Raw genomic sequence first — 16,898 nt, forward strand, 5'->3', positions numbered from 1 at the left:
ATTGCGCCTGATTTCCGGAGGTCGAGGCGCGATTGCGTCATTTCCGGCCGACGCGGCGAAAGGGTGGGAGTGGGGGTGGAGTCACGGGAGCGGGCTACGGGGCCGCAGGGCCGAGGAGCAGGGCCGCGCCCGGCCCTTCCCGCCGCCCAGTGCGCCGCTGCTCCCCTTCCCACAAGCCGTGCGGAGGCAGCGGCTGGGGGCGGGGATCGCGGGTGAGCGGGTTGCCTGCGAGAGGCGGGGTGGGGGGGCAGCTGGGGGCTCGCGGGGCGGTGGCGCGCGGGGCGGGGCGCGGCTGGCCTCACGCGCGTGCGCCGGGCGCGGCTCCGCCCCCGGCTCCGCCCCCAGACAGAGAGTCAGCGCGCGGCGGGTTTGGTGCGCGCAGGGCCCGTGCGGACGGTGAGCTGGGAGCAGGGCCGGGGCTGCCGTCTGCGGGAATTCCCGCTGCTGGGGTCTTCTGCGGGCTGCCGGTGTCCGGCCCGGCTCCGCCGCAAGCATCGCTTTACCGGCGCCGGAAGTGGAGCCTGGAGCAGAGCTGTTCGGGTCTGTAACGGCGGCGGTGCGCAGGAGCGGTCTTCTGAGGGAGGGATGCAGCGCCGGGATGTTTTAACGGGAGGGGGGGGAACGTAAGGGACTCCTGGCGTGCAGCCTTGACGTGTATGGGAGCCGTCTGCAGACAGCAGCCGTTCCCCGGAGTTCGTGTGACGGCCTGGACCGCGGGGAAGCGGATCCTGAGGTGGAGTGCGAGAGAGCAGGCCTTCCTGTCTCACGTTGGTGTAGTTACTGCGTTGCTTGTCGTAGCTGTGCTGTGGAGGATGGCGCTTGGGAGGGAGGTACTGACTGCACTGATAGCACACGGCAGCTCCCTCCCTACCTGGCGTTTCTGGCGAACGGCACGGGGCATCTGTTACAGGCACCTCACAGCTGGTGGGTTGTGTCTCACGCTGACAGACCCGTGCGGTGGATAAGCTGGGAGCCATTCTGCTGCTGTGGCACTGTGCTGTAAATCTGTCTCTTACAGGAGAAAGGTCAGTCGGCACTGATGTCTGTATTAAGCACAGCATGCAGTTCTGTCTTGGAGCTGACTGGATGTGCTTAATTTCTTCCTCTGCCCTTTTGGAATTGTTCAGAAGGACTTTAATTCAGCATCCGCACATGAAAATTATGACAATTGTTATTTAATAAAATATTTCCATTTCACATCATCATGTGTGCTGCGTAGGTTGCTCTGAAAGTAATGCCTCCTGTTTATTTCCATGGAAACTACAACAGATAGATCACTTTGGTTTGGCCGTTACCAAACACCATTTTTCAACACTCTCACCACCATTAGCAAGTCATTCTCTCCCGTGCTGAGCAAGGACTCACATGCCACCCTCATCTAAATCTGCACCAGTGGAGGTGACAGGTGTCACCACTGCTGAAACACATCATCCATCACCTCACTGTGCTCACACCCTCTCTTTGATCTCCATAAAAGTTCAGCAAGTGTTGATGAATGTCGTTGGGTGCTGGTTTTTCTGTATGGAGGAATTCAGCGGTACATTTCTGCTTCATATGCGCTTCCATGTTAGTTGCCATTTTGTCAGACTGCCCCTCTACCTGCCACCTGTCACATGGCTGTAACAGAATGTTGGTGTGAAGGTTCAACCTCTGCTGCCATCCCACCAACATCCAGTTACAGTGTTCTGGGTCAACACAATAAAATAGAAGGCATTACTTTTGGAACAGCAGTCATAAAATACACGGAGCCTTGTAAGTCATTCGTGTAGACTGACTTCCTTCTGTAGGTGGAATGACATGGTTAGAGTTTTTTAAGTGAGTTTTGGAAAACCATAAGCAGATAATTCAGCCATTCTCAGATAAAATCCAGCAGCCTTTGGTTGGATCAGTTATGTGGATACAGTTACATCCTTAGGTTGAAGAGAAGATACTAAGGCAGCCTTTGTGGAGATGACAAGTAGTTTTTATTATTCTGATACATGGCAAAAACAGTTTTCCATGGCAAAAACAGTTTTCTTTAGCAATTGAAACTAGTTTCTAATTCTACCAAGTGTTTTAAGCCTTTCACAAAGGCACTGTGAGAATCATCAGGGAGGTAGGGCAGAGTTTGTTTAAAAACTTTCAGTAAATAGCGAACTGGAGGAGCTGGCATTAGAATCATCATACTGAGCGAGCAGATGTGATGGTGATGCTGAGCTGCCTGTGCCTGCTTTCACCCTTGGTGCTCCGTGCAGCTCTCTGGTTCTGCCCGTTGTTTGTAATTCCCGTGCAGAGAACCGAGATTCCTGCGTGGAGAAGGTGGCAACCGAGCTTTCTTCTCAATGGCCGTTCTCTGAGAGCAGGGCGATTCCTGGTGCGTGCTGCCACGGAGTCGTGAAGCAGGAGGAAGGTTGCCCGAGCTGGTAACTGTACATTCAGATTCTCACTGATGGTAGTTTATCTTTCCATGCCTTTACATGGCATTGTTGCCAGTTTTGTGCAGCAGCCTTCCCTGCTGTCCCCTGCATAAAAAAAATCAACTAATGATGATGATGATACTAGTTTTGTTAAAGTGTGTCATTGTGTCACTCCTACAAAGCCTTTGTGTTGTTGGGAAGTTTGTTTTCTCATATCTTGATACAGTTTTCTGGCTTCCTGTACTGAAGACCAGAAGTAGAATCCATCTTTTCTTCTTTATTGATTTCCTGGAACCTTGCTTTTGTAACTTTTAAAGAAACTGTTGTCTTTAAGTCAGTGGTACTGACCTTGTAGCTGGAGCAGTAGTCTGAAAGAAGTACTGTTTAGTCTGTTGAGAGGTCTGTTGCACTGTCTGTGCAGCAGTGTGTGTGTGCTGAGGAGCTGCAGAGACACAGCCTTTGTGGCAGATAGGATATCAGAGCACAGCCACGTTCTGTTCTCTTACTGAGCCTTCTGCTGAAGTGTGATGATGCACCCTAGGGTCCAGAGACTGGAATGTGCATCGCAGAGCTGGGAAGTGGTGAAGAAAACCATGACGGCTTTCACACCCTGCCATCAAGATGCTATCAGTTCTTCTGGATAATCAAGAGTGTCTAAGAAATACCTAGCATTTTTTAGAAAGCTTTCAGGTGTTCCATTTAGAGCTGCTCTTTGCAGCTGACAAGGCTAGGCTGTTGCTGCTTATTGAGAGGCTAGTGTTGCTATAGATTGCAGTATGGGTTTTTAATACTTTCCAAATGGTGAGAGAATATGATATTGTAAACTCTTCTCTGGAAGGTGGGTGCAGTCAGCAGCAGCTTTTGAAGTGCAGTTTTCTGATTCTTAGGCAAGTGGTAATTCATCCTCCCTGATTGTATGGAGACAAACGCTGTGAGATGAGCGATGTGTAACATCTGGCAGAGCAAAAACTTAAATGAGCTGCTCTGAGTTAAACTGTCAGTCATCAGGATTGTTACTTGCTGATGTTTTTCTCTGTCATTTTCACACACAAAGAATGCTTTTCACGGCAGGCGTTTGGCATATTGGTGCTGATGTGAAGGTAACATGGTGGCTGCTTTAGTTGTACAGAACAAGGCCGGAATTCATTTAAGCTACTGCTAAGTAAAGATCCCCTTTTTCCCACAGTTTGGAAATGCCATTAGGTCAGAGAGTGAGTCATGCTTCAAAGTGGTCAAACTTGCTCAAAATGTTGAAGAAACTTAGGGTTTCCATTTCTTTCTGTGTCCAGTTTACTACTGTCCAGCCAGCCTGATTTTCTTATTTTTATTCGAAAAGCATGACTGCCCATGGGGGGCTAACTGCTGTTACCAGTTATTCCTGTGTAGATCCAGATTTGTGCTTCAGACTTTGCAAAAGCTTTTTCAGAGATGCTTTAATTGTAGCAGTGGTTAAACACGGCACAATTCTGTGGTAATGTTTTGTAAAACGTGATTTTAAGCTAATTGCTCAACAGTTATTAATACTGTATTGGCACACTTTCAAGTATTGGCTTTCTTCTAGGAATTCCTGCAGGTTTGGCACTTTAGAATAGCAAAAGCACCTAAATATGTAATTTTTTGTGAATGGGCTCAGAGATGCAAATATCCTTTGTTTATATGATGGAAAAAAACAAACAAACAAACCAAAAAACCCCAAGCTTTTTTTTTGGTCTAGCTTTTAATTGTGTATTTCAGGTGTACCTATCGAAGTGGTGCCCCTGGATCAGGGTAATCACAAACAGGAATACAGTCTAGGCAATTAACTGATTGAGAGCAGCCCTGCAGGTGAGTTGGGTGCTGTGGTGGGCGGAAAGTTGGGCATGAGCCAGCAGTGTGTGTGTGCTTGCGGCCCAGACAGCCGGCTGTATCCTGGGCTGCAGGGGGTGGCAGCAGGGCAGGGAGGGCACTGTTCCCTCTGCTCCGCCCTGCTGAGGCCCCCTCTGCAGCACCGTGTCCAGGCCCGGGGCCCCCAGCACAGCAAGGATGCGGAGCTGTTGGAGCAGGCCCAGAGGAGGGCCACGAAGGGGGTTGAGCACTTCTCCTGCAGTGAAGGGCTGAGGGAGCTGGTCCTGTTCAGCCTGGAGAAGGGAAGGCTGAAGGGAGACTTTGCTGTTACCTTCCAGTTCCAGGGCCCCACAGGGAAGCTGACTTTGACTCCTCTGCAGAGAGGGTAATGGTAGGACAAGGTGTTTAAGCTGAACGAGTGGAGATTTAGGTTATGTATTAAGAGAACATTACTCATAGGGTAGTGAGGCCCTGGCTCAGGCTGTGCAGAGAAGCTGTGGGTGTCCTGTCACTGCAAGTGCCCAAAACCAGGCTGGGTGGGCCCTGGACAGCCTTGTCTGTTGGGACACGAGCAGCTCATGGCAGGGAGGTTGGAAACTCCTCCACTACCTTGAGCACACTGTGAGTCCTGGCTGCCTGAGTCAGGCAGCACTGGTGAGACACAGGCGATGCTGTGGGGGTGGGCTGAGAACTGAGAACATCTGCCAGAGGCACACAGCACAACCCAAGAACATCTCAATAGGTTCATACCTCACAGACACACTCAGCCAGAGGCCAGGTACAAGCTGAGTTGGGCTAGGCTCTGCCATGACTCAGTGTGTGCAGTGGAGGGCCGTGAGGTTGCATCCATTGCCTGGTGACATCACACACTGTTAAACCAAAAACTCTTGCTGGGTGCTGACACCTGAGAGCTGAAGAGGGACACTGTCAGGAGGGAATTGGCAGGACAAGGAGCACTAGTTTAAAAGAGAGTAGATTTGGACTGGATATTTGAAAGAAATTATTTCCTATGAGGGTGGTGGACCACTGACTGGTACAGGCTGCCCAGGGGAGTATTAGTGCCTATAGCAGGGGGTTGGAACTGGATAATCTTAAGGGTTCCTTCCAACCCAAACCATTCTTTGGTCCTATGATATGATTCTAGAAATGTGATTCAGCAGTAACATTCATCCAACATTCCCTGAGTCCCTAGAAAGTGAACTGGAAGCTGTCTGTGAGCTTCATGAAGGCTGCAGAAACTGGCTGCTGGATCCATTTCTCGCAGTCGGAAGCATCCACGTCCTAAATCTGGATAGACGTTGGTACACTGATGGGATACCTGACTCAGTCATAGAATCTTGGGACTGTAGGATCATGGAATCGTTTGTGTTGGTATCTGCAGAGATGTGTAGTGCTTGGAGTTGTTCTGAGTGGAATGAAGAGGGTGTGCTGCCCGTGAGTGCTTCAGGGGAGTCTCTGTGGCCAGGTTTTGCTGAAAGTTGAGGTCTGACTGAGACCTCAGGACCGTGTATGCCAGAAATAGACCTATCAGAAACATTTGCTATTGACTTAGATACTTTGCATATATTTATTAATCTGAGGTAGTCCATATCTCACACCGTACTATATGTGTATGATATTTAATATGTATATGACTCAAACTTAGCTTTCTGCTTTTCAAACGAATCTTGTGCAAGACCTCTCCCTACAGGGAGAGGGAGAAATAATTTCTTTGGTGTTGGGGCAATTGCAGGGCCTCCCTGTCTGCTTCTCCTCCTCTTCCTAAACTCTCCCTAGATCTTGTTTTTAACTCCTGAAGCCATGGGCAGAGTGTTCTCTCTGGTGTAACACCTGGCCCATCTCAGAAGCAAGCAAAGAAGACAAATAAGGAGGTGTTTAGCAGTCCATTTTTGACTTTCCAGAGAAGCCTTCCTCCAGGCTGCAGAAGAGGAAGTCGTAGCATGGTGGTGGATGGAACAAAGCAGGCCATTAGTTTATCCTGATGTGCGAAGGCAGATGGCTGTTTGGCAGCACTGGTTGCTAGAGCAGCAGTGTCCTCTACAAATGTTGTATTCTGCCCCTGGGGCTTGTAGCTCTTTTTGCATTCCCTCTATGATCCTTTTTTCTCGTTGCCTGATGTCACTAAGTTTCAGGGTCTGCTGCCTGGTTCCTCTGCTATTCAGAAAGAATGCAGAAAGGATTTCCTCACTTTTCCACGTGTTACACTTCTCTTAGAGAAAATGTGCAGAAATAAAAGCTGTGCCATTCTAAAATCTTTCTGTCCTGGTACCGTTTCTGTTTGAAGATGCCCCGCTTTACTTTCAAACATTTGTAGTGAGAGAGAGATAAAATCACTTGCTATCTGTATAACTGCATCTTAAAAAAAACAGTTTTGTTTCAAACTCTTCCATTTTATTACATATCTTAATCTACAGGGATAAGGGAGATTGACAGAGTACTTATTTAATCTCATTACACTGCTTACTTGGGGCATTCAGACATCGTAGCCTTTGTGTTGCTGAACTAAGGGATTTTTGATGCCTCAGTAAGGCTGGACCCTCAGCACTGTTGGAAGGCATAAAATGCAATTTCCTTCACCTTTTAAAATACCTAGGAACCAATTAAGGTCTGAGGCAAATGCTTCTCAGCCATCTCTGACTTCTGCTGGCAGGAATTCCCGCTTTTCTGTGTTTCCATAAAGCTCCATTCTTTTTGTCAGGGAGCAGGGTTCCCAGTGTAGTGCAGTACATGGCGAAATCTTCCTCAGGCTCGTAGCTGTGGTGTGTGTTGTGTGCCGTGGAGAAGTGGTAGGCAGGTGAGTGCAGCTGCACCTTTGGCTTGGGAACATCAGCTTGATGTTTTTCTCCAGTCTGACAGCTGGGAAGCAGGGGGTGCTTTGTCACATTTTGCATGACCTAATGATTACAGGTTTTTTTGTTGTTGTTTTGTTCTTTTAATTAAACCAGGATTAAATATTTTACTGAAGAATATCTTACAGTTTGGACAGCAGTTAACAGGAGGATGAATGGCGTTGCGCAGCTTGCAGTGGAGCTGCCCACGACAAGTCTGGCACTGGGGTAGCTGTTGTGCCGTTAGCTCCATGACAGTCTGTTTTTCTCTCCCATGTGTTCCTTTGGGAGATGGCTAGTTCTGATACAGCAGTGGTCTGGCAGTTGATGAATTGGTTACTGTGCATCTGCCTTTTAGCCATCATCTTTCATTTTTAAACCCAGTCCCTCTGTGACTTAGGTAGAACCTCAGCTGTTTTTAATATTATTGTCTCTTCTGTTTTATAGGATCATGGATTTTCCGGGACACTTTGAGCAAATCTTTCAGCAGCTCAACTACCAGAGACTTCATGGCCAACTTTGTGACTGTGTCATTGTGGTGGGAAACAGGCATTTCAAAGCCCATCGCTCCGTTTTAGCAGCATGTAGTACACACTTCCGAGCTCTCTTCACTGTAGCAGAAGGAGATCAAACCATGAATATGATTCAGCTGGATAGCGAAGTGGTGACAGCAGAAGCTTTTGCTGCCCTCATAGACATGATGTACACTTCCACACTTATGCTCGGAGAGAGCAACGTTATGGATATCTTGCTGGCTGCATCTCACTTGCATTTGAACTCCGTTGTTAAAGCATGCAAGCACTACCTTACTACCAGGACGCTGCCGATGTCTCCGCCCAGTGACAGGGTTCAAGAGCAGAATGCACGCATTCAGAGGTCTTTCATGCTTCAGCAGCTTGGGCTGAGCATTGTGAGCTCCGCGTTGAATTCCACTCAGAGCTCAGAGGAGCAGCCGAGCGCCATGAGCTCCACCATGAGAAGCAACATAGAGCAGCGCTCCGCTTTTCCTATTCGCCGTCTCCACAAGCGTAAACAGTCCTCTGAAGATCGGGCCAGGCAGCGAATGAGGCCTGCCATAGATGAGGCTGTTTCTGACGTGGCTGCAGAGAGTGGGCAGTCGGTTGTTCATTCACGGGAAGATTTCTTCTCACCAGATTCACTGAAGATAGTGGACAACTCTAAGGCTGATGCTGTCGCTGATAACCAGGAGGACAATAATATTATGTTTGACCAGTCTTTCGGTGCTCAGGAAGATACTCAAGTGCCCAGCCAGTCCGACAACAGCGGAGGAAATATTTCACAGATGTCCATGGCATCACAGGCAACACAAGTGGAAACCAGCTTTGACCAGGAGGCCGCGTCTGAGAAAAACAACTTCCCATGTGACAATCCAGAGGTCAGCATAAATGAAAAAGAGCACATGAGGGTGGTGGTTAAATCTGAGCCCTTGAGTTCCCCGGAGCCTCAGGATGAGGTGAGTGACGTCACTTCCCAAGCAGAAGGCAGCGAGTCTGTTGAAGTGGAAGGAGGAGTTGTGAGTGCAGAGAAGATAGAGCTGAGTCCTGAGAGCAGCGATCGTAGCTTTTCTGATCCGCAGTCTACTACAGACCGGGTAGGAGATATCCATATTATGGAGGTGTCAAATAACCTGGAACACAAGTCTACTTTCAGTATCTCCAATTTTCTGAATAAAGGCAGAGGTGGCAGCTATGGTGCTAGTCAAACTACTGATGACAACATTCCAAATACAACGAGTGACTGTAGAATGGACAGTGATGCTTCTTTCCTGATGAGTCCAGAGTCAGGGCCCGCTGGCGGTCACTCGTCTGCCACAGTCTCTCATGTTGAGAATCCCTTCAGTGAGCCTGCGGAATCCCATTTTGTTAGACCAATGCAGGATGTGATGGGTCTTCCCTGTGTACAGACTTCTGGGTACCGGGCTGCGGAACAGTTTGGTATGGACTTTCCAAGGTCAGGCTTGGGCCTGCATTCTCTGTCGAGGGCGATGATAGGCTCTGTAAGAGGGGGAGCCAGTAGCTTTCCTGGCTACCGCCGCATAGCCCCCAAAATGCCTGTTGTAACCTCCGTCAGGAGCTCCCAGCTGCAGGATAACTCGCCTGGTTCCCAGCTGATCATCAATGGCACCACTTCTTTTGAGAATGGGCATCCTTCGCAGCCTGGTCCTCCGCAGTTGACACGGGCGTCTGCAGATGTTCTTTCGAAATGCAAGAAAGCCTTATCTGAGCACAATGTCTTGGTTGTAGAAGGTGCACGCAAATATGCATGTAAGATCTGCTGCAAGACTTTTTTGACCTTGACGGACTGTAAGAAACATATCCGTGTGCACACAGGAGAAAAGCCTTATGCCTGCCTGAAGTGTGGCAAACGGTTCAGTCAGTCCAGCCACCTTTACAAACATTCCAAAACAACCTGCCTGAGGTGGCAGAGTAGCAACCTACCTAGCACTTTGCTTTAACTGCTTGCACCTCCCAGCCTGAATGAGAGTGCCAGTACAAACTCTTAACTCTCTGAAGCACTGCAGGAGCATTAACACTATTTTGCTCAAGCTAAGAAGCTGCTTTCGTAGGTCTGTGAACAGTTGTGTGTGGTTGTGCCACACGCTGAAGTCTTGATTCTATAAATTGGGGATAATACCATACCTACCTCACAGGGGTGTTGTGAGGATTAGACAACTGTTAGCAAATAACTTTGAGGTCCTCAGAAGTCTGTAGGTATGTAAAACATTATTGTTATGTACATGCAGGCTTGGGGCTCAATGGGGATACGGTCCCTACATCGAATTTCCTTTGCAAAACAGAGGGGTGGAGGGAGTGAGAGTGTAATTGTCTCACAGAATAATGGAATGGCATGAGTTGGAAGGGACCTTAAAGATCATCGAGTTCCAACCTCCTTGCCGTGGGCAGGGTTGCCACCCACTTGATCAGGTTGCCTAGAGCCCCACCCAGCCTCCACAAATGGGGCATCCAGAACTTCTGTGGGCAGCCTGTTCCAGTGCCTCACTACCCTTGATAGTGAAAATTTTCTTCCTCATATTTAATCTAAACCTACTCTCTTTTAGTGTAAAGCCATTACTCCATGTCCTACCATTACACTCCCTGAGGAAAAGCCCCTCCCAAGGTTTCCTGCAGGGCTCTCCAGGTATTGGAAGGCTGCAGTGAGATCTCTCTGGAGACTTTTCTTTAGGCTGAACAATCCCAGCTCTCAGCCTGTCTTTGTCAGAGAAGTTCTCCAGCCCTCCAGTATCTTCGTGGCCTTCTCTGGACCCACTCCACCTGCTCTTTGTCTTCTACTGGGGGCCACAGACCCAAATACAATACTCTGGCTGGGGCCTCACAAAGGCAGAGCAGAGGGGGACAGTCCCCTCCCTGCCCTGCTGCCACCCCCGTGTTGCTGCAGCCCAGGATACAGCTGTCTGTCTGGGCTGCAGGCACACACTGCTGGCTCATGCCCAACGTCCTGCCTACCAGGAGCCCAAGTCCTTCTCCACAGGGCTGCTCTCAAGGAGTTCTTCTCCCAGTCTGTATGTGTCCTTGAGATTGCCCCTATCGTTGTGCAGCATCTTGCACTTGACCTTGTCGAACCTCATTAGGTTCACATGGGCCCCGATCTCAAGCTTGTTCAGGTCCTTTTAGATGGCATCCCTTCCTTCTGTTGTGCCAACTGCACTGCTGAGCTTGGTGTCATCAGCACGTGTGCTGAGGGTGCCCTCAATCCCAGTGTCCAGGTCTTTGAAATAGACGTTAAAAGCAGCGGTCCAAAGATGGATCCCTGGGGAACGCCCCTCGCGACCGGCCTCCAGCTGGACGCAGAGCAGTGGACCGCAGCCCTTGGCTGTGACATCCAGCCGATTCCTTATCCACGATATAGTCCACCCTTCAGGATCTACTTCAGAGATAGGGATGTGGTGAAGGACCCTGTCAGGCATTCCAGAAGTCCAGGCATCAGTCTTTCCCTGTTCACTTTTTCTGTCACTCCGTCATCCAGAGTGGTCCAGGCACAGTCTGCCCTTGTTGAAGCCATGCTGGCTGTTTCAGATCACCTCCTTTTCTGGCCTGTGCCTTAATATAGCTTTCAGGAGGATCTGTTGCATGATCTTCCCAGGCACAGCTGTAAGGCTCACCAGCTTCTAATTCCCCCCAGTCTTCCTTTTGATCCTTAAAAAATGAGTCACCAATCACCCGGGATTTCACCTGACAGCCTTGACTTTTCAAATACGATGGAGAGTGTCTCAGCAACCACATCACACAGCTCCTTCAGAACCCTGGGGTGCCTGTCATCCGGCCACATGGACCTGTACGTGTTCAGTGTCATCATGTGGTCTTGTACTTGCTTTTCTCTTACAGCAGGAGGAATTTTGTCCCCCCAGCTGCTGCCCGGCGGCTCAGGGATGTGAAGGTGCACAGATATGAGAGACACGGGAAGCCTGGCTGCCAGTGGACAGGCCAAGAACTCACTGATTACCTCAGCCTCTTCCATCTCAGTTGTAGGCATTTCTCCCTTCTCGTTATTCAGAGGAGATGCCCTCTCCTTGGCCTGTCTCTTCTGACCTATGTACCCCTCTTGCTAATGTTCACATCCCTTGCCAAGTGCAGTTCAGCTGTGCCTTGGCTTTTCTGATCCCATCCCTGCACATCCTGACAGCATCCCCGTGTTCTTCCCAGGCCACACGTCCCTGCTTCCACAGCTTTTGCATTCCTTTTTTTTCCCTCAGTTTGACCAGCGGGTCCTTGCACAACCACGTCAGTTTCCTGCCTCCTCTGCTTGATTTCTTGTACTTGGGGATGGAGAGATCTTGCGCTCTCAGAAACGTATTCTTAGAGAGCTGACAGCTCTGTTTTGTTCCTTTCCCCTCCCAGGACAGCTTCCCAGAGGATCTCATCCAGTAATTCCTTAATTAGCCGGAATTTTGCTCTCCTGAAGTTCAGAGACCTGCTGTTCTCCAGGTCCGTATTCCTCAAGACCATGGACTCAACCAGGGCATGGTCACCACAGTGCAGGCTGCCTGCAGTCTGAACCTCTTGAAGGAGCTCCTCTGCGTTAGAGAGCACAAGCTCCAGTAATGCTTTACTGCTGCTTGGTTTGCCTAATGCCTGGGCTGGGAAGTTGTCCTCCACACGTTCATGAAGTAACATATTTCAAGAATGAGAAACTGAAGTGCAAATTTCCTTTTTTTTTTTTTTTTTTTTTCTAAAATATTTTGTAAAAGTGAAAGCATTTAAATAAATAACCTGCAGAAATCAAGTTGCTGCATTAGGTGTGAACAGTAATGCAGGGAGCTGTTTGCTCCAGCTAAGGCAGATTGCGTATCTTGAAAAGAAAACCAACTTTGGATGCATCTGTTTGACATAGAATGCTTTAAAGTATGCTAATTATGAAAATAGTTTAGGGTTCTGAATGTATGTTTGCTTGTTTTGTAGTAAAAAACACTGTGTAATGAAGGTGCTTAAATTAAATCCAAGAAAAAAGTAAATTTTGGACTTACCTATCCGGATGTATATATACTTGGAATACTGCAAGATCTGGATGTTTCACCAATATTTTTCTGTAGAAACTTGTATTAAGTGATAAGTGAAGTATGTTTCTTGTTTGTGCTATTCTTAGCAGTATTTTAACCAATTTGTATTTCCTATCTTAAAGTTCCATACACACAAAAGTCTGGAAAGAGCTTGTCTTTGTCTGCTTTGTTGTTTTCAACGAGAGGGAGTTAGTGATGGTGGTTTTTAGTGCGTAAAATAGGCTCTTGCTGCTTCCAGACACGGCCGTGGTCAGTCCGGTCCGTGCCACTGCCCGTGCTCACCGTTCTTCTTTGGCACCCTTCAGCTGCAGGCTTTAATTTCCCCTCCTGCACACTCACTTCCCCTCAGCAGCAGATTATCCCTCGGAGCAGAACGCAGGGATGGAGCCTCGTTTTCCGTGTTTACTTACATCTCTATGTAAGGTGTAGCTATCAAATCCAGTCTTTCTTTTGAAGTAGTGTCATAAATTTTCTTTCCAACAACGAAAAAATCCCTAGCATACACTTAACTTAAAAAAAGTAGCACTGTACACTTTGTAAAGCAGAAATTGAGCAACCTTTATTCCTCAAGACAACCACATGAGTGTTATAACTTTCTCCCCTTTGATGCCATTGTAACTAATAGCATTTGCAGTCTCTTTCCCTTGCTAAAGGTGCACGTGGACTGCCAGCTTTCACGTCCTGGGTTTCTGCGAGACGTTTTGGAGCACTTCTGCTGACAAATGTTGTTCTACCACGAAGGAGCTGGATCGGGGCTTCAGTGCATCATTCTGCCCGGGGATGCAGATGTTTGATGTCACAGAGGAACTGATTGCTATTAATTTAAATGTATTTTCAAGCTTTCTCTTTTTTCTTTTTAAATTCTGTGGGTAGTAAATGTATCCTCTGTTATGGTACTCAGCAGTCTTAAGGAGTTTGTGCTCCTTAGCGAATAATCTTAAACGTTTTGGATTTCCATCAGAGTAAGCAAAATAAAATCCTCCTCCAGAGTCCCGACAGTCATTGAAGAGGATGAGTTACAAACACCATCGAGGCTTCCAAACCAGACGTTGTCAGACCAAAGGAAACACAGGAAGCTTTCTGCATTTGGTTTATATGTGCAGCAGCAGTAAGCTGAAGGGGGAACATGTGGGGACACCTCTCCGTGTGGAGAAGATTGCCACATGTCTGCCCACGTGTCATTGGCACCTTGAGCAGCCCAGGTAAGGAGGGGCGTGGAAACACCACGAGTGATTGGCTGAACTCCCTTACTCAGTGGCTGTACTCCCAGCCCATGGTCTTCGAGGACGTGCAGAAATGTGCCGCGTTTCTAAACGGAGCAGGATGTGCCACGTGCAGTTTGGTAATGTGGTGTAAAGGGACCGAAAGCACTGAGGTATGCTAACCACTGGAACATCAGTAAAATGTAGAATTCTGTACCTTAATCTTCTCTTGTCGCGCCTTATCAGTAGCATTCTGGCTGATTATTTATCCTCCTTGCATTTCTACCAGTTTGTTGGGGATTTTTCTATTATTTTTTTCACTGTTTCCTACAGTGCTTCTGAAATCCTACAGCAGGTAGGAGTAAAGAAGCGGTGTGAGTAAGGAGGTTAATTAGGAGCTAATGTTGAGCAGGTAAACATATTAAACTGTACATCTTGTCTATTTTTTAATAATAAACTTTCATGCTGTGAAGTATCAGACCTCGTGTGGGAGGACTCCTTTCTTAAACAAAGGGTTGTATTTGGAGCATCCTTGAAAGTAGCAACCTCATTTTATTTCTTCATCCCCACCCAGCGCTTCTGGAGGAGCACATGCAGGAGTGCAGCTGGCTTGCTGCTCGCCCTGTCTTCCAATGTGCAGCAGCATCTCAGAACAGCAGCTCCACTTCGCCGTCCCGAACTGCAAAATGCGGAGCTTCTCACCTCCATGCCTGATGAAGTGGCCAAATATCACCCTGACTTTTGTTCAAAACTTTCCAGTGAGGTCCTGCCTGAAGATGTCAGCACCTTAGCACTGTGAAACCTCCAAAAATCATTTCTGTGCTGCTGTGTTCTGCTTGCTTTGCTTGTTATCCTGGTGCATTTGCCAGTGGATTGACAGAACAACATTCGTGTGTTATCAGGTTGGGTTCTTACTGCAAAACGTAGCAGTGCAGAATCAGAATGCAGGCAAACATTCTTGTCAGATGGGGCACGGTGCTCCAGTGCTCACAGCAGGCCTGCATTTGCCATTTGAGAGGGCACATATTTAACCAACGAGCAGTGGGGCAGTACTTGAGCCAGCAGGGGTCCTGCAGGATGGTGGTCTCCCATCCATTCATTGTGAGCTGCTCCCCCTGGCTCACATGGCTGCACTGCTCAAAGCTGGGCTCTCTTCTGCCTGCCTCTGTGCTCTGGAGGCAACATCAGGGATGCTCCTGCAACTTGTTTTAGATGCCCTACTACCAGCCAGTGGGCTGCCAGGGCTCCTTGCTCCTGCCACAGCATTGAGGTGGGGGGATGTGTTGCCTGGATCTCCTTCCTCAAATGGAAAGTTGGCAAAGGGATCACTTGAAAGCTTTTGGATTCTGCACGTATCCCCCCTTTCCCATAGAAACGTTTCACATTATTTTCAGCTGGATCATATCCCTGATGGAGTCCCCTCCTGGCAACGGACCGAGAATAAGTGGCTGGGTAACAGCAAGATTATTTTTGGTAGCAGCATTGAATGCCCATCCATGACCTTCCCGGCTTACAGCAGGAGGCAGCTGAGGTATTTGAGCCTGCAGGACTGAAGGCTGGCGTGGTAGCTTGCTTTTCGAAATCTATCGATGCTGAGGAGCCTGAACTGTTGTGTGATACAACAGCTTTAGGTTTGATGGGCAAAGAGAAAGTAGTGCTGAGGAGGGCCAGGGAACACCATCACTTTGTGAAGCACTGGGGAAAAACCTCAGCTTTGTCCCAGAGGAGGTTGGGAGGGCTCTTCAGAGGTAGCACAGAGCTGTAGGAGGATTTGCTGGAAGGTGCTGCTACTTTCCAGTGAAATGCAGGTAAAACCTGACTTTCTTTTTTTTCAAGTTCGTCTCTGGCCAGTTGTGCTCATACCTGTCCAGGGGATTCAGACAGGGGTGGAGGACAGGGCTAGCGTTTTCTAACTGGCAGCTTGGAAGCACTTTTAGAAAGCAAAATATTTTTATTAAAAGGACAGAGTGACAATTTGCATGGCTGCCAGAGCAAAATGATCCACGGCTGTGGAAAGTGCTGCTCTTGAGGAGACCCCATGGCACAACACCTGAAAAGTGCTTCTCCTACTCAGGCAGTCTCCTGTGCAGCTCTATCAGTGCTCCTTGGCACACGTGGGGAATTGGTGCTCGGGTTTGTATAGCAGCTCTCTTGCACTGAACTGTTCCTCGTCTCCTGAGGGATCACACTGAGCTTTGAATAACTCTGTCAGAGTCCTGAAGTATGGCAGTAACTGCACCGATGCCAGGAGCATTCATGCAGGCCAACAAACTCGCAGACGCTTTTTCATCTGACACAGCAAAGGTTTTCAGTGTTCAAATAAATCCTGATGATTTCTAGGAAGTTTCCACCCACCGAAGTGCCCAGAAACATTTTCTTTCTGTTTTCCAATAGCTACAAACAATTCCCTGTCAGGTAGAGGTTTGGGCAGAGGCCTCCCTCCCCCGGGGTTGATAATACAGGCACTGTAACAAGGTCAACGTGATAATTAGTCAAGCACTGTTCTTTTGTGCACAATTTCTTGATCAAATATGGGGCCTGACCCACTTAATCCACGACATTTTGCACCTCCCAGTGAAACTCACGACCACCAAAGGCCCCTTGGAAGAGCCCTATTTTAACACAGCACGCACACGCAGTATTTAATCTGTACAGCAATTCTAGGAATAGGGGGACACTTGGTGGGAATTGTGTGAAACTTCACAAATGCTGCATGTATATCATGTGCTTTGCTCCTGGGCACGCTCATCAGGTGGAGCAATCACCCATGCACCTGGAGCTACAACAAGGAACGCCTGCCTCTTCATGCTACACTGCTGTCTCATTCGCTTTGCTTGGTAACGTGACAAACGCATCGAATGCTCTCTGGGCACGAAGCACAGGTCTTTCTGCAACTAGCCAGCATTGATAACTAGTTAACAAACATCTTGCAGTAACTTCTATTACTATCAGAGTATGGCCCATTGAGTATCAAGAGAAAATGAAGCACAGAATCTGGCCTTCCACAGGACAGAATGGCAGCACTGTGCGTACAAGGAGAGCTCAGCAGAACTCCCAAGCACAGGCATCTTTCTTGGTTTCGGGTTTTGTTTTTAGCTCAGCACCCTGCAGC

General features: G+C 48.3%; 1 protein-coding gene across 4 annotated transcripts; it reads left to right on the forward strand.

Annotated features, from left to right (window-relative positions):
• The first annotated feature begins 124 nt into the window (after window positions 1-124).
• Window positions 125-10,464, forward strand: ZBTB5 (zinc finger and BTB domain containing 5). Of its 4 annotated transcripts, none has more exons than XM_042882884.1 (2): window positions 125-212; window positions 7,496-10,464. In XM_042882884.1, the coding sequence occupies exon 2, from the start codon at window positions 7,500-7,502 to the stop codon at window positions 9,522-9,524; it is 2,025 nt and encodes a 674-aa protein (XP_042738818.1). In that variant the 5' UTR covers window positions 125-212; window positions 7,496-7,499; the 3' UTR covers window positions 9,525-10,464. The 4 variants fall into 4 exon arrangements, with proteins under 4 accessions (XP_042738818.1, XP_042738821.1, XP_042738817.1 ...); XM_042882887.1 differs by lacking the exon at window positions 125-212 and adding an exon at window positions 379-396; XM_042882883.1 differs by lacking the exon at window positions 125-212 and adding an exon at window positions 403-767.
• The last annotated feature ends 6,434 nt before the right edge of the window (window positions 10,465-16,898 follow it).

Source organism: Lagopus leucura, unplaced genomic scaffold (genome assembly GCF_019238085.1).
Source record: "Lagopus leucura isolate 7727_CA_CO unplaced genomic scaffold, USGS_WTPT01 Super-Scaffold_100036, whole genome shotgun sequence".
NCBI lineage: Eukaryota > Metazoa > Chordata > Aves > Galliformes > Phasianidae > Lagopus > Lagopus leucura.

Excerpts from the sequence above, each read along its gene's own strand:
- ZBTB5 (XM_042882884.1), top strand. The coding sequence starts at position 7,500 with ATGGATTTTCCGGGACACTTTGAGCAAATCTTTCAGCAGCTCAACTAC.